Source organism: Schistocerca piceifrons, chromosome 4, assembly GCF_021461385.2.
Source record: "Schistocerca piceifrons isolate TAMUIC-IGC-003096 chromosome 4, iqSchPice1.1, whole genome shotgun sequence".
Lineage (NCBI taxonomy): Eukaryota > Metazoa > Arthropoda > Insecta > Orthoptera > Acrididae > Schistocerca > Schistocerca piceifrons.
In genome coordinates this window covers 330,014,146-330,041,272 of record NC_060141.1, presented here as the reverse complement: position 1 = coordinate 330,041,272, position 27,127 = coordinate 330,014,146, and the positions used below count along the sequence as shown (strand labels likewise).

At 42.5% G+C, this 27,127-nt stretch overlaps 1 protein-coding gene across 1 annotated transcript in view; it reads right to left on the bottom strand.

The window, feature by feature from the left end:
• LOC124795343 (glutamate receptor 1-like) overlaps positions 1-27,127 on the bottom strand; it is a 680,176-nt gene that overhangs the window by 246,596 nt on the left and 406,453 nt on the right. The window contains exons 7-8 of the mRNA XM_047259331.1: positions 19,501-19,680; positions 5,378-5,485 (exon numbers count right to left, since the gene is read on the bottom strand). Of these exons, the coding sequence (XP_047115287.1) occupies positions 5,378-5,485; positions 19,501-19,680 (288 nt within the window). The remainder of the gene's footprint in view (positions 1-5,377; positions 5,486-19,500; positions 19,681-27,127) is intronic.

The window sequence follows — 27,127 nt, the reverse complement described above, 5'->3', positions numbered from 1 at the left end:
TGCCGGCAGGTATGTCAAAACATCAAATCGACCTTCAGGCCTCCGACAAAAATTTGTCAATTGGTGAGACCAGTTAAAGACGCAGCATGCTTCAGAAAACCTGGGGTCTACAACAGGGGCGGCCAAGATTACGACTAATAGACCGTGCCCGGGCCCGAGCGCAAAGCTCTCGGTCTTGCTTCACATTTTCCCCACCGGCTACACCTCCACTCTCGACATCCTCTCCCAATGAGATGTACTCGAGTTCCCTTACCCGACCATGAAATCCACTCTGATATGTAACCATCCTACCAGCTCTAAGAGAACCCACCTCACATCCCCAGGTCAGTGCTCCCTTTATCTCCATTCCTTTCCTCCCATAACCTAAGAGTTGGTCCAGAACAGCGTCCCACCTCATTCTCCGGCATTCCTCGTCCAACTATCCACCCATACAAACTCACCCTTATGCACTACCCCAACTGCTACGTTCCCATGATACCCCTCCTGTTAGTCTATACCTACTCATAACTCCATTCATCTACACTAAAGAGCCAAAGAAACTGATACGCCTTCCTAACATCGTATACTGTCCCAGCGGTCCTTCAGAAGCGCCGCAACATGATGTGGCATGGACTCGACTAATTTCTGAAGTAGTGCTGGAAGGAATCAAGACCATAAATCTTGTAGGGCTGTCCATAAATCCGTAAGAGTACGAGGGGGTGAAGATCTCTTCTGAACAGCACATTCCAAGACATCCCAAATATGATCAATAATGTTCACGTTAGGGGAGTCTGCTGGCAAATGGAAATGTTTAAATTCAGAAGAGTGTTCCTGTAGGCACTCTGCAGAAATTCTGGACGTGTTGGGTTCTCACGCTGTCTTGCTGGAATTTCCCAAATCCGTCGGAATGCACAATCTACATCTACATCCACGTGATTACTCTGCTGTTCCCAATAAAGAGCCTGGCAGGGGGTTCAATGAACCACCTTCACGCTGTCTCTCTGCCGTTCCACTCTCGGACAGCACGTGGGAAAAATGAGAACTTAAATTTCCGTGCGAGCCCTGATTGCTCTTATTTTGTCGTGATGATCATTTCTCCCTATGTAGGTGGGTGCCAACAGAATGTTTTCGCAGTCGGAGGAGAAAACTGGTGATTGAAATTTCATGAGAAGATCCCGTCGCAACAAAAAACACCTTTGTTGTAATGATTGCCACTCCAATTCACGTACCATGTCTGTGGCTCTATCTCCCCTTTTTTCGCGATAAAACAAAACGAGCCTTCCTTCTTTGAACTTTTTCGATGTCATCTGCCCATCCCACTTGATGCGGATCCCACACCGCACTACAATATTCCAGAACAGGGCGGACTTTATGAGTGTGAAGAGCTAGTTGTGTTTCACAAGAACGAAGTTTCCTGAATCCGTACTGACTACGTGTCAGTAAATCGTTTTATTTGAGATAATTCGTAATTTTCGAACACAGTATCTGTTCTAAAACCCTACTGCAAATCGACGTTAGTGATAAAGGCTTGTAATTCAGTATATTACTCCTGTTTCCCTTTTTGGGTATTGGTGTGACTTGATCAATTTTCCAATCTTTAGGTACGGAACTTTCTGTGAGCGAGCGGTTGTATATAATTGCCAAATATGAAGCTATTGCATCAGCATACTCTGAAAGGAACCTGACTGTTATACAGTCTGGACCGAAGGTCTTGCCTTTATTAAGTGATTTAAGCTGCTTTGCTACACCGAGGATATATACTTCTATGTTTCTCATCTTGGCAGTTGTTCTTGATTGGAATTCAAGAATATTTACTTCGTCTTCTTTGAAGAAGTTTCGGAAAACCGTGTTTAATAACTCTGCTTTAGTGGCACTGTCATCAGTGACTTCACCGTTGTTATCGCGCAGTGAAAATATTGATTGCGTCTTGCCACTGATGTGCTTTATGTATGACCAGAATCTCTTTCGGTTTTTTGCCAGATTCCGAGACAGAGTTTCGTTGTGGAAATTATAAAAAACATATCGCATTGAAGTACGCGTTATATTTCGAACTTATGCAAAACTTTGCCAATCGTGGGGATTTTGCGTTCTTTTAAATTTGGCATGCTTCTTTCGTTCCTTCTGCAACACTCAGTACAATTTCGAATAACGTTTTACGCTTGCCGCCGGCGTCAAGGGTAGAAGATGCCTGATGTGTTGGCGAATGTGCCAACACCTTGTAGATAGAGGAGGCGGAAATGCACGCTATCTAACGCAGACGGGCGTGAATTCTGGAACAGGATACATAGTGAATGTTAATAAAAGTATGCAGCTCCTCGAATACTTAACTTTTATTTATCCTTGTTGTGAATACAGCATTCTTGATGAGACATTTCATACGATAACTATCAAACTATGTAAATCTAATGGCGCCTTGCTAGGTCGTAGCCATGGACTTAGCTGAAGGCTATTCTAACTGTCTCTCGGCAAATGAGAGAAAGGCTTCGGCAGTGTAGTCGCTAGCAAAGTCGTCGTACAACTGGGGCGAGTGCTATCCCGTATCGCGAGACCTGCCTTGTGGTGGCGCTCGGTCTGTGATCACACAGTGGTGACACGCGGGTCCGACATGTACTAATGGACCGCGGCCGATTTAAGCTACCAGCTAGCAAGTGTGGTGTCTGGCGGTGACACCACAATGCCACCGACTATAATTGTGTGAGTGGGGCACCTATCTGACATGAGACTCAAGATTTCTTTGAACTGTTATGCTACTACATCTTCTGAGTCAGGGGACGGTAAAACGATCCAATAAATAGTTCAGCCCGATTGTCAAGTATAGCCTCTACCCTTACTATTTAGCAGGAACTGTCTAGTTCCATTTCACCACAAGGTAAACTACTTCTGCCAACAATAAATACTCCACAATGGACATGAAGGGATGAAGGTGATCAGACAGGACGCTTAAGTACGTGTCACCTGCCAGAGTCGTATCTAGTCGTATCAAGGGTCCCGTATCACTCCAACTGCACACGCCGCACACAATTACAGAGCCTCCACCAGCTTGAACAATCCCCTGTAGACATGCAGGGTCCATGGATTCATGAAGTTGTCTCCATACCCGTAGACGTCCATACACCCGCTACAATTTCAAACGTGACTCGTCCGACCAGGCAACATGTTTCCTGCTTCCAGTCATTGACAGTCCAACGTCGGTGTTGACGGGCCCAGGCAAGGCGTAAAGTTTTGTGTCGTGCAGTCATCAAGTGTACACGAGTGGGCCTTCAGCTCCGAAAGCCCACATGGGTGATGTTTCGTTGAATGATTAGCACGCTGACCCATGTTGATGGATAAGCATTGAAATCTGTAGAATTTGCGGAAAGGTAGCACTTCTGTCCCGTTGAACGGTTCTCTTTAGTCGTCGATGGTCAAATTCCCGTAGGATCCTCACCGCGCGGTTTTAGGCGTAGGCGTCATATCACGGACTGCGCGGCCACCCCCGCCGGATGTTCGGGTCCTCCCTCGGACATGGGGTGTGTGTGTTGTTCTTAGCATAAGTTCGTTTAAGTAGTGTGTAAGTCTAGGGACCGATGGCTAAAACAGTTTGGTCCCTTAGCAGTTCACACACATTTGAACATTTGTAATATCTTTTGCCGGCCGCAGAGATGTCGATGATTTGATGTTTTGCCGGAATCCTGATATTCACGGTACACTTATGGAATGGTCGTACGGGAAATCCCCAGTTCATCGCTACCTCGGAGATGCTGTGTCGCATCGCTCGTGCGCCGACTATAACACCACGTTCAAACTCACTTAAATCTTGATAACCTGCCACTATAGCAGCGGTAACCGATCTAACAACTGCGTCAGACACTTGTCTTATATAGGCGTTCCTGACCGCAGCTTCGTATTCCGCCTGTTTACGTATTTCTGTATTTGAATATGCATGCCTATACCAGTTTCTTGGCGTTTCAGTATACATCTCTATCTTAATGAGTCAATACATCGGCTTTTTACTTTTTGTCACTCTGTCTTTTATCTTTTTCGAAACATTCATTTGCCATTCCATCTGTGTCAGTCTTTCAATTAATCAACAAATCTGCTTTTTATATTTTCAGTTATGAAACTGATGTCTCTTATTACGTCATACATTCATTTTTTCTACCGGCATGTCCGATTTCATAACACGTTATTTAAAATTTTTACTTTCATGTGGTTGAAGAGCGACGACTTGTATCCACCGACACCCCACCTCCCCGATCATATGAGACAAGTGGAATGAAAGGACAATAAAGGGAAAAAAATGTTGTCGCGTTCACAAGGAATATTATAAATTGACGGCACTTACATACTTAGATTATAGATTATCTTTAACGGTTCGCAACATTTCTTTACTTCTCCTGAGTGGTCGAAAGACTGGTGTGATTCCTTGTCTGTTTAGGATTTTATCTAATTTAATGGTTGTAACGCAGAATGGAAGCCGCGCTGTGTGTTGGTCCTATTCGTTCACTTCAGTGGCATTGCATCTTGGTTTTCTCAACAGCATTGACCAAATATCACAAACAGAACATCCGTTACCTCTGAACACCGTCGTTAGGTGGTTAATCTCCAAACTGAGGTGGTTCCTGCGCGAAATAATTCTGGCTCTGTGTACTACAGTGTTGAGCATAGCTGTTTTCTGAGCTAGATGGTGAAAACTACACCCGTTGAGATACAGGTACCTGTAGGTGTCGGTTTTCTGTACACAGAATGGCCGAGTCGTCCATCTGATTTGCGTTCGACCAACACCTCTACAAAAGGTAACTTTCCGCCGACCTCTACTGTAAGTGTTTGTTAGGATGTATAACATTGACGCATGAAAGAGAATTGTTTGATGGTGTTATGGAACGTTGCACTGTAATGAAATCTACATCTTTATTTTGAGTCATTTCGTGAGGTAGCGTCTGCATAAAGAAATGTTTAGGTCAAGCCGACCAGTGCCGAGGACCTCTCAGTTCCATCCACGCAGTAAATAGCGGAGGCTACGTGAATATGTCAACAGAAATTCTGCATCCACATCCTCAATAGCAGTTTCCAGTTTAGGACGATTGGAGGAAGAAACGAATCAGGTTTCCTCTCTGTCAATCGCTCCAAACTTTTCGAACTGAAATATTCTGTTCAGCCATCGTTTAACTACTCCCTCTTTTCTGTAATCAATCAAGAAATAAGTGCAGAGGATAGTACGAGGCAGGGGTAGGCATTATTGTGGTTAACACCGGCGATATATATCATCATTCAGAATCTGCAAAGAGAAATTAGTCGTTATCGGTTCACGAAAGGAACACTAACGTGACGTTTATGTTGCAAATAGCTAAATCCTAAGCTAGTTTCATAATTTTTTTTAAAATGAACAAGACGCCCGCCAGAGTGCCAGTTCTCTTACCTTGACCATGGCGCTATTGACAGTCATCTCGACGACGTGCAGAGTGTAGTTTCGGCGACGGCCATCCTCACTGAAGCGGATGTCTCCAGTGAGGCCCTCGATTTCTACCTGAGCAGAAACAGCGTTAGTTTTCGTAAAATTAAGACAGTTACGATTACAGGAGGGAAAGGAATATCATGATTCAACACCGCGTAGACGAGGCGGTGGTTATAAATGGAGCACCTGGTTCACGGTTTATGGATATGACGGAAGCCTTAAATTAGACTAGCCGGATGGGGATTTGAACCGTGCTCTTTCCGACTGCAAATCCATTGTCTTAACCACTGAGCCATCTCTCTCAGTAGGGCACCGTAAATAAATACCTGCGGTAAAGAAATAAACTACCGTGTGATGTTTATTATAGTAAAAATTAAATTCCAGAAATTATTAAAATATTTTAGTAACGCGTTAAATAGTAGAACTCATCTTCAGCTGGGTTATGTAGACATTTCATACGCCATGAGCATATAAATAAATTCATGTTACCGTTGTGGAATACAGTTTGCAACAGTCTCAGGTTTATTAAAACCCACGTTTAGATCGGAAATAAGCTGTTTATCCATGGGTGTCCGGAGAAATTTATGCAAAACGCGGGCGGCGCGGGGAGGGGGGGAGGAGGAGATTCTAAAATTGTCACTTTCTGATACGGCTGATTTATTGAGTTTGAGAACGTTTAGTGCTCCAAAAGCTGAGTGTGACAGGAATTATAAAGGAAGTGGTGGAGATCAGAGTAAACTGCAATGATTTTTAACAGCAACCGGGTTAAATATTTCTTGGGCCCTGGTGATGGTCTTTGGATATCACGCGAAGGCAAAGATGGATGTTCGACATTTTCTAAGTGAAATTTTACATAACCTAATTTAACATCAGAAAAGTGCATCCGAAACGGGTGCCGAAAATTCTCACGCTTGTACCAAAAAATGGTCGTGAAAATGTTTGTACCGACACTTTGAATACCACTGAAAATGATCCCGATTTCGTAGCACTTGGTTTTTCACTTATGGTCTACAAACTAAGCGCCTGTCTATGGACTGGAAGGGCCCAGCTTCACTGAGAGCGAAGAAAGCTGGTTTGAGCAAATCAGAATTTAAAATGGTGATGGGTGTTCCTTTACTTTCGATATTCATGGTACTGCGTATCTTCACTGGGTTCCTGAATGTCAAGCTATTAATCATCATTGCTATCTTGAAGTTCTTGCTCGACTGTGTGAGCAAATAAGAAAGAAGAAAGACCTGAACCGAGGAAGAACAAGTCATGGGTTATCTGTTTCACATCAAAACAAAGCAATGGCTCACTCAGAATTGTCAGTTACAGGTTTCTAGCGAAGCAGAGCATCATAATATTAGAGTGTCCACCTTACTCCCCTGACCCAGCCCCATGTGAGTTATTTATTCGACAAGGTTAAATCAGCTTTAAATGGAATAAGATTTTAGTCCGCTGAAAATGTGAAAGAAAAAGCAGCGTGCGTTCTCGAGGAGCTCACAAAGGAAGCCTTCCAGCAATATCGGCGGAAAATTCACATGGAGAGTTGCAGGGATAGATAATAGGAGTGTATTCATGGTGACAATAACTAAATATGTATGTTTTTGACATAAAAAGTTTTAAGCATTAATCTTGTAATTTTGTAGCCACACCTCATGTACGCAAACTTGTTTGATGCGAGGTGAAGTATCGTACACTCATTCGCAACACTCGTTTTTCCGCGGCCATGGAACCAATGTCTCGAAAAGTTTTGAGATTGAATTAACAAACAATAGATAATGGTTAAGATAGTGGTTTGAATGTGTCACATATTCTACAAAATTCTTCCCGCTCCCCTAACTTGAGTACAATGCACAGAACGCCCATAAAGCCACGTCATACTCTCATGAAATTCATTCTTTGTGATGTCGTTCAATTAGCGCTTTATATCGGCTTGAATGTCGGTTGTGTTATCAAAACGTTGGTCCTTCACGCGAATTTCTGCACTTTGTCGTCTTATAGTTGCTATTAATAATACCAAGTCTCGTCATCCGTGATGATTTTTTGCAGAAAGGCAATTTCAGCGTTTTGCATTCAGCCAAGTCACGCCAGGAGTCCACTAGTCGTTCTTATTCCTCGGCTGTCATGGTGAGCGGAACAAACTCTGCACACACTTTTCTGTGTGGAGAATATTTTGAACACCAGATTTTGAGACGAGGCTCCATTGCAGCTTGTGACACAACAAAGTTAACACACTACGGCCGCAAGTCCACTTACTTAGCACTGTCTAGTCACAATTGACTGGTCGAATGCGCATCTGTCGTTTACAGCTCTTAGTTCACACTGCCACCGTTGTTACAGCGCTGGCATCGCCTATATGCCGGGAAAAAAAATCACTCTCTGAACCTTTTGGACAGACGGTATATGTCCTAAGTATTGTATCATTATTCATTGTGTTTTTGCAAAAGGGGTACTGTCCCTCTTTGTAAGTACGCTGCTGAGGACCGGAAAAATTCTTGGCGCCTTCACAGACCGAGCAGCGCAGTGTGTCTGGTCGCTAGCCGAATATGTGCCGACAAGCCATCGCCCCACGGAGAAGCACGCGCGCATTGTCTCTAGTGAGTCCTTGTATTGTTAAACTGCTGTTGTATAATTTTTCTATCAACGAAATGGCTGTTATTATGTTTGGTGTAATCAGGTCGACATGTTCAGGTGTTAAGTCATTTTTAATCAATGTTAGAGTCGATAGAGAGGTGGCAATGTTATTTTCTGCTTGGGTTAACATTGCGCAGCAAAGTTCCCACGAGTGATTTATCTATATTTTCGCCTTCCTCATAGTTATGATAGGGCTTGAGGAATATTTTGATTGGAGATGAAGAATAATCTTCCGCTGAAGTATCTGATCACATCTTCATTTCATGAAAAGCTAATTACTGTTGAGAATTTTCAGAAGGTGTTACATATTGTATATACAATTTGTGCCGAACGGAGGCGGAGTTTTAATTTCATTTTCGGCAGCATATGTGGAAGAACTTAATTACTGTCGACATTCCTTCGATGCTCCTGCAGTATTTCTTCGTCGTTTTGGGAAAAACTAAACTTTCAATGACCATTAACATTTAATTTAGAGGACAGATTACTGAACGTCCGCGTCAAGGAAGAGGATTCTGATTTATGCGGTCTGTCGTCGCTCGGTCTCTAATTAATACGTAGCATCGCATGAGTAGCTCCCTGTTCGACAGAACATGAGCACCATAGAAGGCGGTGTTCTCTTCAGACGCACTATTATGCACTGACGCACTTCATACGAAGCTGTCACTTGAGAATGTCACAACATGCCGAAATCTCGATCGTGAACAAACGCGTTTAATAACGGTCCTGAAGGAAAATGCTGTCGTTTCTAAAGTTACAGTCTGGTGTGAAACTGTGTGTTTTTGACAAGGCACGACTCTTGTCTCCAATTTTTGTCGATAGTTGCTTTCAGGCCGTTTTACAGAGCTATGAGTAATATGCCAATCGTTGTCGATACTTTAGACAGTCCGCGTTGATACACCAGTAAGTCGGGTAGCTTCTTTCACATTGTGGTCATGCGCACGTTAGAACGCCACAGCTCCTTTCAGCTGTCTGTCAACTATCTTATTGCGCTGATTCAATACAACCGACTCTACCTGTCTGACAAACCACTTAACTGCTATTGCATATGTTTGCGGTGGAGGATTACGTGACGACCTGGCACGAGTTTTGCGTCATCTAAGCCGCACAGAAGTGACAAGTTCGCATTTTTTAGGTAGTGACTGATATTTTGTCCGGGAAATTTATAAAATTGACGTGATATGCCCTTAAGAGGGGCCAACTGGAGTAGGAACAAAAGGGAAAGTTTTCTTTTTTTTCATGCAGCAATTGGACTATGAACGAATGCCATCTAATAAGTTTTGTGCGGACCGTAGTTCTCCACTTGGCCGTAACCAACGGCCCCTACTGCGTAGCTCTCATACTATGTAGCTGATACCGCGGGTTCCGTTGCCCATGCAGCATTCCGTGGACATGGGGCGTCGTGACCCTTTGTCCTCTTTCTTTGTGCAAATGGCAGCACTATTCAACATATAAAACTTGACTGTTGGACGACACAAACACTGAGATATTATTATCGCGAACAATTGTTGAGAGCAATCGGGCGCATGGAGAGAAGCCACGCGCCATGAACTGTCACAGCCTGCCCTGCCCATGCTAGTAGCACTAGAGGAGATTTTGGTATTAATTGGTAATTGACCGTTTTTGCTGCGCGCAGCTGTTGCTTGCTTGCGCAGTAGAGGGATTTTGTCAGATTTGTATGTGCATACATTGAAAGCAATATTCATATCTTTGTTGCGACCAAAAACGTGATTATTGATTAAAGACAATGTGAAATAACTAAAGTTTTTGCTAATGAAACTGTTCAAGGAAAAGAAAGGCCTGAGTCAAGTTTGGCAATGTATGAATCATCAATTTTCAGAATATAGTAAATCAAATGTTCTCATTGATTCATTTTTTACACCGCTTAAGGCTATTTGACTAAACACCTCCCAATCATTTGATTTTTATAAAAAAAGAAAAAGGGGTGTTTTGCCCATGCATTGCACTCTGTATGGGTCGCAGTATTTCTTTTGCATTGTTTTAGCTTTTGGTAGATGCAGAATATTCATGCACCTGCAAGAAGAGGTAAAGTGTCAGTTGCGTGCAGGAGCATTACAGTACAATTGTTAGGAGATGTTAGAGAATATTTTCAGAATGGCTGTTAGATACAGTATAATCAACTTTTCATGATTTACAGGAAGAGTATGTTTTTGTTGTTGTTCTCTATCATAATACTGACATGTCCGATAGTAGGAAGTCCCAGAAAATGTTTGAATACTGAGATATTGGATTAAGAATTTTTATAAGACAAGTTGTAGAGCTATATATCAGATTTTATGATAACGATAACAATGTTTCACTAGAGAGATTAGTAATTTTTATAGATAAAGTATAGATAACAACAATATTGTCAGAGACAGAGCTTCACGCGTTTCTGTACGTCTGTTGTCATAATAAAAAATTTTGGCAATAAAACTTTCAAACTATTACACATCACACCCGAAACAGGAAATTTCAAACGACTACATGTTATAAGTAAAAATGATGTTAATGATAAAAGAAGATAGGACATATTCAGTGGTAGGTATCCCTTCAGTTGCGCTGCTCAGTGAGGAGGTCTCGGAATGTGACCGCTAGTGCAGTGCCTCACAAGGTTACTAACTAAGGCATATTAATATGTTAGCCTATTTAATTCTAGCTTCAACATCGTGTTTGTATACTATGTGGAAAAGGATTACTATTGGTTTTGTTGTGTATGTTTTGTGTATTCTTATTCTAACTTACGCTGCGTCCTAAACAGCTATGTAATTATTATGACAGGTTTAACGTGGCGCCTGGTACAATAACCGGTTACGGTTATATGATTATGAGTGCCTCTCTGGTTTCATCTATATTTAACGTTGCTATATTTGAAAACTGACACCATTCCACCAGACTGTGTTTTAAAATATTTTGTTTGTACTACTAGTTTCGAGCATGTAAGAGATATGGATACAATGTTGACGGTTCATTAAAAAACCGCGTGTCATGCATATTTATGCACCGCACGGTCGTCAGTGGTCGTCTTCTTGTTATGTTTAATCCAAATCACACTATTTACACCTGTTGATATGACTGTTATGACATACATTGGTACTTAATATGTACCAGATATACCAGTATTTTACTTTTTCTCTCTCAACTCTGGAAATAAGTGATACTACAGATTCTACCCTCATTGCCGCAACTGAATATTTTCATAAAACATTCTCAAAGCTACTGCAGCAGCGGTGTCAAGTGTACTACCCAGCCACGGTATCACTGATCTTGACATTGCGTGTCCGTTATCAGGACACGAGGTGACGTTACAGAAAACAAATACGGTGGTGACTAAGGAAAACATATTGTAATGTGAATCCTTCATGTCAGTTGTGCATATACTATTAAGTGATTTAGCGTGTGGTCGTGAAATGCTGTCAGTAGTGCAGTGCTGTGTAACCCATAATTATGAAGAACTCTGTGAGTGGAAAACAGAGGAGATGTCGCGAAAGTGAACACATACAGGTGAAAAAGAGCTTATATTTGAAGTAGTACAGTTTTTCCAGGGAGAAAAAAGCAGAATTAAGAAATAATATTTCTACAGAAAGCAAGCTTGTGGATGTCAAAAATACTAGGGACGTTGCAAAGAACAATGTAAGACATTCTGAAAGACTTCAAGAAGGTAGAAGAAACCGATGAAAAGTTAAAACCCCTATTAAACAAAGGCGACCTAGGGAAGTAGATCTCTAGATCAGTGGTCGTCGAACTTTCTGCTCAAGTGCCAATGCTAACGTTGTGGGGAGGCACCTAGAGCCGGGTAAATACCGACCTTATGATTAACTCGTAAACTACAAACACTATGACACTGAAATTGCCTGATGAAGTGTTGTTGTGTTGTTTGTGTGAGCGAATGATTAACTAATTAATAACAGTGACTTTATTTAAATTCATTATGCAATGTAAGACTGAATCACAATCTTTACTAAATGATTTGAATGTCATTTATCTTCTACTGATTGCCCTGTATCACAACAGCTGTAATTTAATTCCACAATCATTGATACAAATACGTACTCCATTTTGTGGTGACTATCTCTGTAATGCGGATCCTTCTTACTTACTTACTTTCGTTTGAAATTTGTACCACAGCAGCCGATGTGTGTAAGGCACACAGACCCATGTGTTATCAGCACGGGAAGACAATCAATAAAACATTCCGTCTGTTACATCCGTTAACCCCGCAGTGGCCGCGCTACTTACACCTCTGCCGCTGGGGTAAACTGTCAAATTTACTTGTTGTTGTTGTGGTCTTCAGTCCTGAGGCTGGTTTGATGCAGCTCTCCAAGCTACTCTACCCTGTGCAAGCTTCTTCATCTCCCAGTACCTACTGCAGCCTACATCCTTTAGTGTATTCACCTCTTTGATTCCCTCTACGAATTTTACCCTCCATGCTGCCCTCCAGTACTAAATTGGTGATCCCTTGATGCCTCAGAACATGTCCTACCAACCGATCCCTTCTTCTAGTCAAGTTGTGCCACAAACTCCTCTTCTGCCCAATTCTATTCAATACCTCCTCATTAGTTATGTGATCTACCCATCTAATCTTCAGCATTCTTCTGTAGCACCACATTTCAAAAGCTTCTAATCTCTTCTTGTCTAATCTATTTATCGTCCATGTTTCACTTCCATACATGACTACACTCCATACAAATACATTCAGAATCGACTTCCTGACACTTAAATCAATACTCGATGTTAACGAATTTCTCTTCTTGCCATTGCCAGCATACATGTTATATCCTCTCTACTTCGACCACCATCAGTTATTTTGCTCCCCAAATCGCAAAACTCCTTTACTACTTTAAGTGTCTCATTTTCTAATCCTGTTCCCTCAGCACCATCTGACTTAATTCGACTATATTCCATTATCCTTGTTTTGCTTTTGTTGATGTTCATCTTATACCCTCCTTTCAAGATACTGTCCATTCCGTTCAAGTGCTCTTCCAAGTCCATTGCTGTCTCTTACAGAATTACAATGTCATCGGCGAACCTCAAATTTTTTATTTCTTCTCCATGGATTTTAATACCTACTCCGAATTTTTCTTTTGTTTCCTTTACTGCTTGCTCAATATACAGATTAAATACCATCGGAGAGAGGCTACAAACCTGTCTCACTCCCTTCCCAACCACTGCTTCCCTTTCATGTCCCTCGACCCTTAAGACTGCCATCTGCTTTCTGTACAAATTGTAAATAGCCTTCCGCTCCCTGTATTTTTCTCCTGCCACTTTCAGAATTTGAAAGAGAGTATTCCAGTCAACATTGTCAAAAGCTTTCTCTAAGTCTACAAATGCTAGAAACGTAGGTTGCCTTTCCTTAATCTTTCCTCTAAGATAAGTCGTAGGGTAAGTATTGCCTCACGTGTTCCAAACTGATCTTCGCCAAGGTCGGCTTCTACCAGTTTTTCCATTCGTCTGTAAAGTACTCGCGTTAGTATTTTGCAGCTGTTACTTATAAAACTGATAGTTCGGTAATTTTCACATATGTCAACACCTGCTTTCTTTAGGATTGGAATTATTATATTCTTCTTCAAGTCTGAGGGAATTTCGCCTGTCTCATACATCTTGCTCACCAGATGGTAGAGTTTTGGCAGGACTGGCTCTCCCAAGGCTATCAGTAGTTCTAATGGAATGTTGTCTACTCCCGGGGCCTTGTTCCGACTCAGGTCTTTCAGTGCTCTGTCGAACTCTTCACGCAGTATCATATCTCCCATTTCATCTTCATCTACATCCTCTTCCATTTCCATGATATTGCCCTCAAGAACATCACCCCTGTATACACCCTCTATATACTCCTTCAACCTTCTGCTTTCCCTTCATTGCTTAGAACTGGGTTTCCATCTGAGCTTTTGATATTCATGCAAGTGGTTCTCTTTTCTCCAAAGGTCTCTTTAATTTTCCTGTAGGCAGTATCTACTTACCCATCGTGAGGTAAGCCTCTACATCCTTACATTTGTCCTCTAGCCATCCCTGCTTAGCCATTTTGCACTTCCTGTCGATCTCATTTTTGAGACGTTTGTATTCCTTTTTGCCTGCTTCATTTACTGCATTTTTGTATTTTCTCCTTTCATTAGTTAATTTCAGTATTTCTTCTAGCCCTCGTCTTTTTACCTACTTGACCCTCTGCCGCCTTCACTATTTCATCCCTCAAAGCTACCCATTCTTCTTCTACTGTATTTCTTTCTCCCATTCCTGTCAATTGTTCCCTTATGCTCTCCCTGAAACTCTGTACAACCTCTGGTTCTTTCAGTTTATCCAGGTCCCATCTCCTTAAATTCCCACCTTTTTGCAGTTTCTTCAGTTTTAATCTACAGTTCATAACCAATAGATTGTGGGCAGAGTCCACATCTGGCCCTGGAAATATCTTACAATTTAAAACCTGTTTCCTAAATCTCTGTCTTACCATTATATAATCTGTCTGAAACCTTCTAGTACCCCCAGGGTTCTTCCAAGTATACAACCTTCTTTCATGATTCTTGAACCAAAACTATGATTAAGTTATATTTACTTAGCTCATGGAAAATTACATCAAAGTTAATTAAAAGTAAGTACACCTTAAAATGTTACTGTCCCTGTAAGTATTCTTTTTTGTTACTGAACAGGAAAACTACACTCTTAAGAACCTATTAAGGTTACTTGACGTTTTTAGATTTGGCTATTAGTTGCCTGATGGATATTATTGTGAAATATGGTTGAGAACCACTTGATTCGGGCCACATGCAGCCCGCTGTCCGCAGTTGACGACCACTGCTCTAGATAACGTTGATAAAGCATTTATTCGAGAAGAAATTTTTGGAGTATTATGCGCAGAAGAACTAAATGCCTGCGTCGAGGGAGCTGCTTATATTTTCAAAAACAGAGATAAATTTTGAGGATGGGGAAGAAAATTTCGGAAAATCTTAAAGAAATGGGATTTTGCTTCAAAAACTGCAAAAATAAGAATGCCTCCTAACAGAATGTTCCGACATTGTTGCAAAGCGTGCGGAATATCTGATAGTAATCGGAAATAATGAAAGGAGGCGAAATAAACCAGTACTACTCACAGTCGAAAGATGGATACATACGCACTATACCATGAAAAAGTGCTGACTAACAGCACTGCAGACAAAGGTGCTGTTGTCTGCGTTGGAAGAACAACGGGTTTCATACAGGGTGCATAGCTAATTTATGATTCGAAATAGGAATCCAAGTATATCACGGTGATATGGACAGGGATGATTACTACAAATATTTAGGAAAGATACTGATTCTCAAGTTGCCATCTGGTAGTACTTTCGTTCTTGATAACGCACCGTATCAAACTGTTCAGTCATATAAATTCGCTACTACTGCAACCAGCAAAATGAACGTAATTGAATGACTCATTCAAAGCAAAATCAGTTTGGAACCGAACTTAGCAAAAATCAGCTCTTAAAAATCGTGAGTTACAATAAGCCGAAACCCGTTTTTAAAGCAGAAGCTGTTTTAAATACTACCAGCACACTAGTATTGCTTAAACCGTATAGAGCTAATCTGGAACACAACGAAACAAAAAATTTCAGGAAAAAAGCTTCTACCATTAACTTAACTAGCCTAAAACATATAATTGTGTAAAAAAATGGTTCAAATGGCTCTGAGCACTATGAGACTCAACTGCTGAGGTCATCGGTCCCCTAGAACTTAGAACTACTTAAACCTAACTAACCTAGGGACATCGCACACATCCATGCCCGAGGCACGATTCGAACCTGCGACCGTTGCGGTCTCGCGGTTCCAGACTGTAGCGCCTAGAACCGGATGGCCATTCCGGCCGGCAATTATGTAAAGGACTGCGGACATTTAAAAGGAACTTAAATGGAATACTGTCGCAGAGATGGGTTAATGGAAAAACAACGAATAATTTAATAATCAATGTTGGTCTCGAGAGTGAAGATGAATATGAAGCACATGCCGAAAGACAGTGATTTGGAAACAGACACGGCAGGTGATACTGGGACGGATTCCAGTGAGAAAGATACAGCAGATGAAGAATATGTGCTCCACTCCTTTTACGAAGGACCAACCACTTCGTAATTCTAATATCCAAGGTTGTTGCAGTTCTCATTGCATGACTGTAATTGTACCGTCCTTCGTCCCCTCCGCTACCACACTGGTTCAGATAAGCCGACAGTAACGCACTCAGTGCCAGGTGCAATAATATTGTCATCGACTGGTATATAGTGTGAAGAAAAATATGTGCACTCGGATTTCGCAGCGTGATTGCTGACGTACCAGCAATAGAAAAGAGAAGTATCTCTCACAAAATTTCGCCCTGCGCATATTTCGGGCGCTAAATGAACGTTAAAGATTGTCAATCTGCCAACACTGTAATCACGTGCACGTTAACTATCTCTGCCGGCTACCAGAGGAGAGCTGAACAGTTGGTAGAGTGGGTAATTTTTTGGTTTCGACTGGATCGAGGCTTGTTTGTTTTTATTTGCTAAATGTAGTCTGCGTGGCCTGCTATCTGGCGTCTTAATCGTCATACAGCGATTACAGTGGGTCTTTTACAAAACATTTGAGCTCATGTACTACGAGGACAGAAATGGAAGTACAATCGTTTTCATTGGTCTGCTTTTAAAGGAGCCTTTTGCACGTCGTGGACGCGAATTGTTTCGCGCCAATGCATCTACTAGATTCTAAATTTGTTTTCTATATACCCTCCCCAAATGGTCCCATAGAAATTATTTTCAAAGCATGTCGCTAGCCCTACTGTTGACGTAAGGCAATAACTAAATGTAATGGACCAGAACTTGGCTAGAATAATAGCTAGTATTAACGGATGGGATCACTGGGGAGGTTACACACAAAACAAGTTGGAATCTAGTAGATACGGTCATTGGAAACAATTCGTATCCATGACTTGCTAATTGTTTCTTTAAAAGCTGACAATGAAAACGATTTACTTCAATTTCTGTGTTTGTAGTACGTAACTGCTAACGTTTTGTAGAGGACCCACTAGAATCACTGTATGATGATTAAGACGTCAGATAACGTACCAAGCAGACTACTTTTTGCAAATAAAAACAAATAAGACTCGATTCAGAATCGAACCTTCGACCTACTGCACGCTAATTCAAAACGCTATCGACTGTTACCGCCTGACTGCTACCGTCTGACAGCGATAGTTGCCACAAAATAGATTATAGTGTTGCCAGACGTCCATTTACTGCCCGAAATATGCGCAGGACGAAATTTTGTGAGAGACTTTTCGTATAGCTAGTATCTGAGGAATCAGGCTGCTAAGTCGGAATGTGCGGGTTATTCTTCGCCCTATACAGTCTGAAAGTAGAAAATATTACAAGAAGATGATCGCTAGCGACCATGACGTGCACAAATATGACGGTACGCGATTTTTTTAATGAACCGACAAAGTTGTATCCACATCTGTTACTGTAAATATATAGGGTGATTATAAATAAAGTTAATCTTTCAAACCGCTGTAGAAATAACACAACTGGTTAGAATATTATCGTACAAAGGCGAAAACGGATGGCAGAAGAAAAAGAAATAGTTAAAAATGTAGCAATAGATGGCGCTGTAAGCATCATAATTTAATAGTGGTCGACTACAAATGACAAATGAATCATACAACAATGCCTAAGATCTACGACAGACGCTAGACAAGCTGTACTACTCAATGTGTATTGATGTACATGTCTGACAGTGTTAGCTGAGTAAAGCCATTCATCATATCACATCCGATGGAAAAATCTGTTTTTAACTGTCCTGAGGCAAAAAAACGCGTAAACAGCATCACTCACATGGGGGTATAATTGCCCTGAGGCCAAAAACCGCATAAAAGCATCAATCACATCGGTTTTTAATTGTCCTGAGGCCAAAAACCGCATAAAAAGCATCAATAACATTGGTTTTTAATTGTCCTGTGGCCAAAAACCGCATAAAAAGCATCAATCACATCGGTTTTTAATTGTCCTGTGGCCAAAAACCGCATAAAAAGCATCAATCACATCGGTTTTTAATTGTCCTGAGGCCAAAAACCGCATAAAAAGCATCAATCACATCGGTTTTCGATTGTCCTGAGGCCAAAAACCGCATAAAAAGCATCAATCGCATCGGTTTTTAATTGTCCTCAGGCCAAAAACCGCATAAAAAGCATCAATCACATCGGTTTTCAATTGTCCTGAGGCCAAAAACTGCATAAAAGCAACAATCAAAATCAAATCGGATTATTAATTTCCGTGTGACTGTCCACCGTTTTCCGCAACAAGTTCAAATAGAGAAACAGCATGTTCCACAACTGATCGAAGTGTTTTTGGGGTCATCTTCCGAATGTGTTGCTGAATGCATGCCTTCAGCACAGCTGAGTTTGCAATCGGAACACTGAACACAACATCTTTCAGATAGCCCCATAGTAAGAAGTCACACGGATTAAAATCATGTGATCGGGACGGCCAAGTTGTAGGGAAATGGAGGCTGATAATTGTAGCATTTCCAATATGGCGTTTCAGCAGCTGCTTAACTGGATTTGGAATGTGTGGAGGTGTGCCATCGTGCATAAAAATGATCCATGCACACATCCACGCTGTTGGAGAGCTGGAATGACGTGGCTGCTCAAGAGACTTACCAGTGATGGTACAGGTAACAGGACCGGAAACACCGGCCACTTCGAAGAAAATATGGCCCTATGATAAATGATGCCATAAACCCGCAGCAGAGACCTTTTCAGGATGAAATGGTACTGGTTAATTTGCGTGTGGATTTTCCGTTGCCGATATTCGAGAATTATGTGTATTGACATATCCTCTCTGTTGGAAGTGGGCTTCGTCTACCTACAAAATCTTCCACGGCCAATCATCCACTTGCAACTTGATGTCATTTTGACCAGTGGTGCTATTTCTACAGCGTTTTGAAAGTTTAACTTTAATTATAATCACCCTGCACAAAACGTGCTGCCCTGCTTTAACATGGTCGATGCATTCCGTTGACCTTGTCTGTTAATGATCCCACACTACACAGTAGTGATTATAATCACTTAGTACCTGAGAATGGACAGTGTAGGAAACTAGTAGCGCAAAGAAAATATTTCAAAACACAGCCTGGTGGAATGATGCAATTTTCAAATTGATGAAGGCTGCTGGGCCCACCTAGAAGGAAATGAATATTCTGTATTTCGACGTCTACATGTTCATCGTATGGTACGTCCTCTGCGACGGTGCTGGAGGAGTCCGTTGTACAGACGTCCTCATCTGGACTAACCCAGCCGTCTGTCTGACTTCTACTACGATGACTGTAAGGTCTCATTTGCTTATAAACAGTGTGTTTCGTCTTGGTGATGTGGTCTGTTAGGTTTCCTCATTTGCGAGAGTCCCTGACTGTGTGTTGTAGCATGGAAACTGCTGCGACCAGTGTAGCGGGTGAGGGTAGAGAGCAGAGAGGAGGGAGGGAGGGCTGACCTTGCGCAGCAGGCGGGCGATCTTCTCGCCGTGCTCCCAGTGCGTGACGAAGCCGCCGCCCAGGTTGCACTCGACGGCGGGCGCGGCGCCGCGCCGCAGCAGCTCCTGCTTCTTCCGGACCAGCCGGCTGAACGCCTCCACCAGCGCGAACACCGCGTCGTACATCAGCGCCGCCGGGGCCTGGCGCAGGACACGAGCGATCATCACCGTCGAGGCGTCCACTATTGTAACAAACTTGCACGCTTCTTCATCAATTCCTGCATCACTCGTTGGGTCACTGGATCATGAATGTTTGTTGATCTGAAGTACTTGGGTAAGTAGGGTAGCTCTACATTACTCAGTTTACTCTCAAGCACCGGGCGATCAAAAAGTCAGTATAAATTTGAAAACTGAATAAATCACGGATTAATGTAGATAGAGAGGTACAAATTGACACACATGCTTGGAATGGCATGGGGTTTTATTAGAACAAAAAAAAAAACAAAAGTTCAAAAAATGTCCGTCAGATGGCGCTTCATCTGATCAGAATAACAATAATTAGCATAAAAAAGTAAGACAAAGCAAAGATGATGTTCTTTACAGGAAATGCTCAATATGTCTCCCATAATTCCTCAACAATAGCTGTAGTCGAGGAATAATGTTGTGAACAGCACTGTAAAGCATGTCGGGAGTTATGGTGAGGCAATGGCGTCGGATGTTGTCTTTCAGCATCCCTAGAGATGTCGGTCGATCACGATACACTTACGACTTCAGGTAACCCCGAAGCCCATAATCGCACGGACTGAGGTCTGGGGACCTGGGAGGCCAAGCATGACGAAAGTGGCGGCTCAGCACACGATCGTCACCAAACGACGTGCGCAAGAGACCTTTCACGCGTCTAGCATTATGGGGTGGAGCGCCATCCTGCATAAACATCGTACGTTCCAGCAGGTGTTTATCAGCCACGCTACGGATGATGCGATTCTGTAACGTATCGGCGTACCTAAATGGCTCTGAGCACTATGGGACTCAACTGCTGAGGTCATTAGTCCCCTAGAACTTAGAACTAGTTAAACCTAACTAACCTAAGGAGAACACAAACATCCATGCCCGAGGCAGGATTCGAACCTGCGACCGTAGCGGTCTTGCGGTTCCAGACTGCAGCGCCTTTAACCGCACGGCCACTTCGGCCGGCATCGGCGTACCTCTCACCCGTCACGGTAGCAGTTACAAAACCAGAATCACGCATTTCCTCGAAGGAAAAAAGGCCCGATAACGGTAGATGTGGTAAATCCACCCCATACCGTGACTTTCTCGTCGTGCAATGGACTTTCCACGACAGTTCTAGGATTTTAGGTAGCGCAAATTCTGCAGTTGTGGGCGTTGACAGACCCTCGGAGCGTGAAATGAGCTTCGTCGGTCCACAACACGTTACTCAACCAATCGTCATATTCCGCCATCTTTTGAAACGCCCACACCGCAAATGCCCTCCGCTTCACTAAATCGCCAGGTAGCAGTTCATGATGCCGATGGATTTTGTACGGATAGCATCGGAGGGTACGCCGCAGTGCCAACCAAACAGTAGTGCATGGAATGCCGGTGCGACGTGCGACTGCACGAGCGCTGACTTCCCCGTGCATACACATACCCGCTACAGTCTCCATTGCTTCTTGAACTGTCTCAGCAGCATTACGCCTTGTGCTCGGTCGGCCACTACGGGGTCTATCGTCTAAACAACCCGTGGCTTCGAGCTTCGAAATCATTCTCGCCACAGCTGCATTTCTCAACGGATCTTTACCCGTTCGAATCCCCTTCCTATGGCGATAGGATCGTAACGCTGAACTAGCACATTCCCCATTCTGATAATACAGCTTCACTAAAAGCGCCTTTTCAGGTAACGTCAACATGCTGCGACTGCTGGCGCATTTGATTGTCTCTCTCATTACAGCTCCTTTTATACACGATTGCCATGCGCAGTCACTGACGTTTTGCTGTCCAGCGCCATGTGTCGGGCATTTTGTGAACTTTCTTTTTTTTGTTCCATTAAAACCTAATGTCATTCCAAGCATGTGTGTCAATTTTTACCTCTCTATCTACATTATTCCGTGGTTTATTAAGTTTTCAAATTTACACTGACTTTTTGATCACCCGGTACATTGGTGGCCATTACTCTTGCAATACCATCAAGGCACCATTCACAAAACGTAAATGCCATGAAGGCACTTAGTTAATAAAACGGTACAGATTACTATGGAGTGGTCGAATGGATGGAAACGAAGCATTTTGTCCGCACCTGCGGAGGACATTTCCAAGGCGGATAGTAGCTTCTCTGACCATCCGATACAGACCCTGGCTCGCTACCGATTGTAGCAAAATGCTGTTTATGCCTACTTCCGCGCAGTGGCGTGAGGTCTCATGTTTTGAATACGCGAGTGCAATTGGCCGTTGTCTACTTCCGTTGCCCGCTGTTGCTATCACCCCATGGTGGAAGACTGAACGCGTCTTCTTCGGTAACGGGATACAAACGTCATACAATTTCACGCCGTACTCCTTCCTACTGAAAATCCTGGGGTGTTTTACAATCTCTATGAACTCTATGTATAGACTCTCATGGTATCCGTTTATGAGTACCAGTGCTTGAATTCTATCAAAGAGAGTATGGTGATCTCCTAACTGTAAAGCATGTTCCGCAACAGCTGGTCTCTCAATCTCCTGCCTTCTGCAGTCGCTCTTGTGCTCCTCTAGTCGTTTTTTGGCCCTTCTTTTTGCAGTACCCATGTACATCTCAACTTCTTAGACTCCTATAAATTAGAGGATTTTCCAGCAATTTCCGAGCATTCTGACCAATTTTAGGTGATCTTGTATCTTGTATGTTGTAAATTACAGCCATGTTCCATATTTTCAAGATTTTTGATATGCGGTCAGTAACGTCCCTAATGAAAGCCAGGATTGGGCTGTTCTGCATCACTATGAGTTCTGGGCGCTGGTCTGAACGCTCTTTATACGTCAGCGGACAAATAATCATCCTTGAGCAATGCATATATTGTGGGTGGTAGTTCGAATAACAGGGGTGGTAACGATGCGTATGCGTGGGTTTTCGGTAAACTGTGTGGCGTAAGCGACCGTCTTCTTTTTTGAGAACTAGCCCATCAAGGAAATTTATTACGTGGAAGCAAGCGTAATTGTAATTTTTCTGCAGTCAGAGCAAGCCAGGGTATGAACCTGACATTCAAAGAAACTCCGATCCCCGTTGAAAATGTCCTCCGTAGATGAGGACGACATGTTGGGTTTAAATGTGAAATACTTTCGACCATTGGATAATAGATGGTACATTTTTATAACTGTCACATTTTCCCCACTGAAGGTTTAACTTTTACAATCTTAAAGTGTACTTCTTGCCCGGATTACCATTTCAGGGTAACCGCATAAAAATGGTGCGAGTCACACCATCTAGATTCTGTGTACAGCATGAAAAAAACTTTGAACACTCGAGAGCCACAGTGCGACTCCTTGCATATCAACGCTACAATAATTCCTCTTACAAAATTTATTCTTGTGCATATTTTCGATAGAAAATAGGGGTTACAGAAAGGCGGTTGCGCATCACTAATCGCGTGTACGGAAAGTATCTTTATTCAGAACTGTGTAGCAATGCTGACCAGTTAGCGCAGTCTGCTTTCAGCAACGGCCACTAGTGAGACCGTTATCGCCTTTGCGAGGTGACAGATAGCGAGCTTGCAGTTACAGTAATCACTGTGTTTACCTGAGACTTTAGAATGACACTCTAACAACAAATGAGCTATACAGGGTGTTACAAAACGGTGCGGCCAAATTTGCAGGAAACATTCCTCACACACAAAGAAAGAAAATATGTTATGTGGACATGTGTCCGGAAACGCTTACTTTCCATGTTAGAGCTCATTTTATTACTTCTCTTCAAATCACATTAATCATGGAATGGAAACACACAGCAACAGAACGTACCAGCGTCACTTCAAACACTTTGTTACAGGAAATGTTCAAAATGTCCTCCGTTAGCGACGATACATGCATCCACCCTCCGTCGCATGGAATCCCTGATGCGCTGATGCAGCCCTGGAGAATGGCGTATTGTATCACAGCCGTCCACAATACGAGCACGAAGAGTCTCTACATTTGGTACCGGGGTTGCGTAGACAAGAGCTTTCAAATGCCCCCATAAATGAAAGTCAAGAGGGTTGAGGTCAGGAGAGCGTGGAGGCCATGGAATTGGTCTGTCTCTACCGAATCTGTTGGCCGAAGTGGCCGTGCGGTTCTAGGCGCTACAGTCTGGAACCGCGAGCCCGCTACGGTCGCAGGTTCGAATCCTGACTCGGGCATGGATGTGTGTGATGTCCTAAGGTTAGGTTTCACTACTTCTAAGTTCTAGGGGACTGATGACCTCAGATGTTGAGTCCCATAGTGCTCAGAGCCATTTGAACCAACCGAATCTGTTGTTGAGAAGCGTACGAACGCTTCGACTGAAATGTGCAGGAGCTCCATCGTGCATGAACCACATTTTGTGTCGTACTTGTAAAGGCACACGTTCTAGCAGCGCAGGTAGGGTATCCCGTATGAAATCATGATAACGTGCTCCATTGAGCGTAGGTGGAAGAACATGGGGTCCAATCAAGACATCACCAACAATGCCTGCCCAAACGTTCACAGAAAACCTGTGTTGATGACGTGATTGCACAATTGCGTGCAGATTCTCGTCAGCCCACACATGCTGATTGTGAAAATTTACAATGTGGCGGTGAATCGAGGAAGTACAGTACGTACTGACGAAACTAAAATGAGCTCTAACATGGAAATTAAGCGTTTCCGGACACATGTCCACATAACATATTTTCTTTATTTGTGTGTGAGGAATGTTTCCTGAAAGTTTGGCCGTACCTTTTTGTAACACCCTGTATAGAAAGAATACCTAGAACTGAAGGCCGGCCGAAGTGGCCGTGCGGTTAAAGGCGCTGCAGTCTGGAACCGCAAGACCGCTACGGTCGCAGGTTCGAATCCTGCCTCGGGCATGGATGTTTGTGATGTCCTTAGGTTAGTTAGGTTTAACTAGTTCTAAGTTCTAGGGGACTAATGTCCTCAGCACTTGAGTCCCATAGTGCTCAGAGCCATTTGAACCATTTTTTTTTTAGAACTGAAGCTTCCATCCTAATTTATTTCGACTGAAATCTTTGAAATTTGTGGCTTGTAACAAATCTACCCCCTCGGGACTTCTTCTCAATGAATGAACTGTAGGATACCGTCCGTATTTTAGCCCAATTTGATTTGATTTCCTTACGTAAACCACGTATTCCCAATCTGTGGACGTCCGTAGAGTTCTAAGTATGTCACATACAATTTTCCTCTCAATATATTTTTAATATTTATATGTAGATTTGTCTACATGTATAGATTATACACAATGAAAATTTGTGGACGCGTTATTATCCACACATGCTTTCAAATTAATCCTACATCATTTACAATATTTTTTATTTTCACTTTATACACAAATATTTGTTTCTATATATATCTTTAGTTATTTTACTATCGATATGACATCAATATTTGCAAATAAGATGTAATTTCTAATTTTATGTTTATAAATTTTGCAACCTTTGTCATTTGATGTTATTACTAAAGTTCTTTATACGTAGATATAAACGCTAAGAAAGTAGAATGTATTACAAATTGGCTAGATAATCTAAAGATCGGAAGTCATTTGAATCATGTTTTGACTTACGGAATGGTCTCGAAGATTATTCTACATGTATACATCCTATACTATGGTGTTTTTGGCGTGAAGTATGGCAGTTTAGTTCAGTATTGGGGCAGTTCATTTCAGATCATTTCAATCGAGAAGATGTCTTTGGATTTCTCGATGTGTTTGGAACTTTTATCTTTGGTTTTGTTATATGGTGTTTTGGAAAAACTCTTAAAAGTTATATGAAAGGATTTATAAACTGCAAATGTTACTTTAAAGCTATTAAACTCTCTGCCTGTTCATTTATGAAATACTCTGGACGGCGGATTTGCATCTTACGTCATAAATTGTGCCTAGAAGCTGAATCCAGCTTCAAATGCTAAATACAGTTTCTAAACTAATGTGCGATTTCACCTAGCCGTCCACTGTGACTGAGCGGTTCTAGGCGCTTCAGTCCGGAACCACGCTGCTGCTGTGGTCGCAGGTTTGAATCATGTCTCGGACATGGATGTGTGTGATGCCCTTAGGTTAGTTGGGTTTAGGTAGTTCTAAGTCTGGGGGACGGATGACCTCAGATGTTCAGTCCCATAGTGCCTAGAGCCATTTGACCCATTTGTGAGTTCACCTACCTTAACCTAGGAAACCATCGCTTACGTAATAATGAACATTAACTAGCAATGTTCTTGTTAATAACAGGCATTAGAATTGAAATCGTGGAATATTTAAAGAAGGTGAATTACAGGCAACAGGATACTGCTAAGATATCATATGAAGATATCTTTGAACTACATCTCTTGATTGTGAACGTGTACCATGTGTCTTAAATTGAAAAATGTAAAATTATGTGACGGAGTTCACGGCACAGGTAATATCTTCGTTGACCACAAATGGCGGGCCGCTCGCCGCTCACAGCTATGCGGCAGACGGCAACTCTAAACCTCCCGCCAGCGAGCCGCTGGCCAGATCTTCCATCGCTCGCTGTCTCCGATTGTGGCGCGGAATTCATACGACCTCACTGCCTGCGACTCTGGTTGGCCGGCGCGTCTTTTTGAACCAACCATACTCCGAGAGCTGACCCAGATTCAGTCAGTGTGTGTGTGTGTGTGTGTGTGTGTGTGTGTGTGTGTGTGTATGAATTCTTAAGGGACCAAACTGCTGAGGTCATCGGTCCCTAGACTTACAGACTACTTAAACCAACTTACGCTAAGAGTAACATACACACTCATGCCCGAGGGAGGATTCGAACCTCCTGCAGGAGGGCCACGCAGTCCGTAACATGGCGCCTCGAAGCACGTTGCCACTGCGCGCGGCGATTCAGTGACATTTCAGACTCCTGTCAACCTTAGTACAGAAGTCTGCAGTGAGGCATCAATGTATCATGATGCTACTAAGCAGTTCAGCTTGTTAGTGTCTTAGATTGTATCAGCTTTCAACACTACTGTTTCTATAAAGAACATAACTCTCATTGCATACAACTTAGCCTTGTAGAAGAACTCCCAACACTTCGAAGTTATGTGTATGTCTATTTTTAAGTGTACATTCATATTTATTATAAAAATGGACGTGTGTGTGTGTGTGTGTGTGTGTGTGTGAGAGAGAGAGAGAGAGAGAGAGAGAGAGAGAGAGTGTTCTTCATCTCCTACTAAACCATAGGACAGATTTCAACCAAACTTGCTACACATAGCTCTTACCGTCAGGCAACAATCGCTCATGGGATAAGAACCAAACCACCTACCCACCGCAGTTCAGGAGATATGGCGTAATAATCATTCATATGCGTGAAAAACTGCTGCGTCAAGCATGATGTTTAAATTCATTACTTCTGTGCCAATAAGTCTGTTAGCAATAAATTTCGCAGACAATATCCACATACGATGCCAAATGCAGCTACAAACCACACATAATTCAAGAGATATGGCGTAATAATCTCTG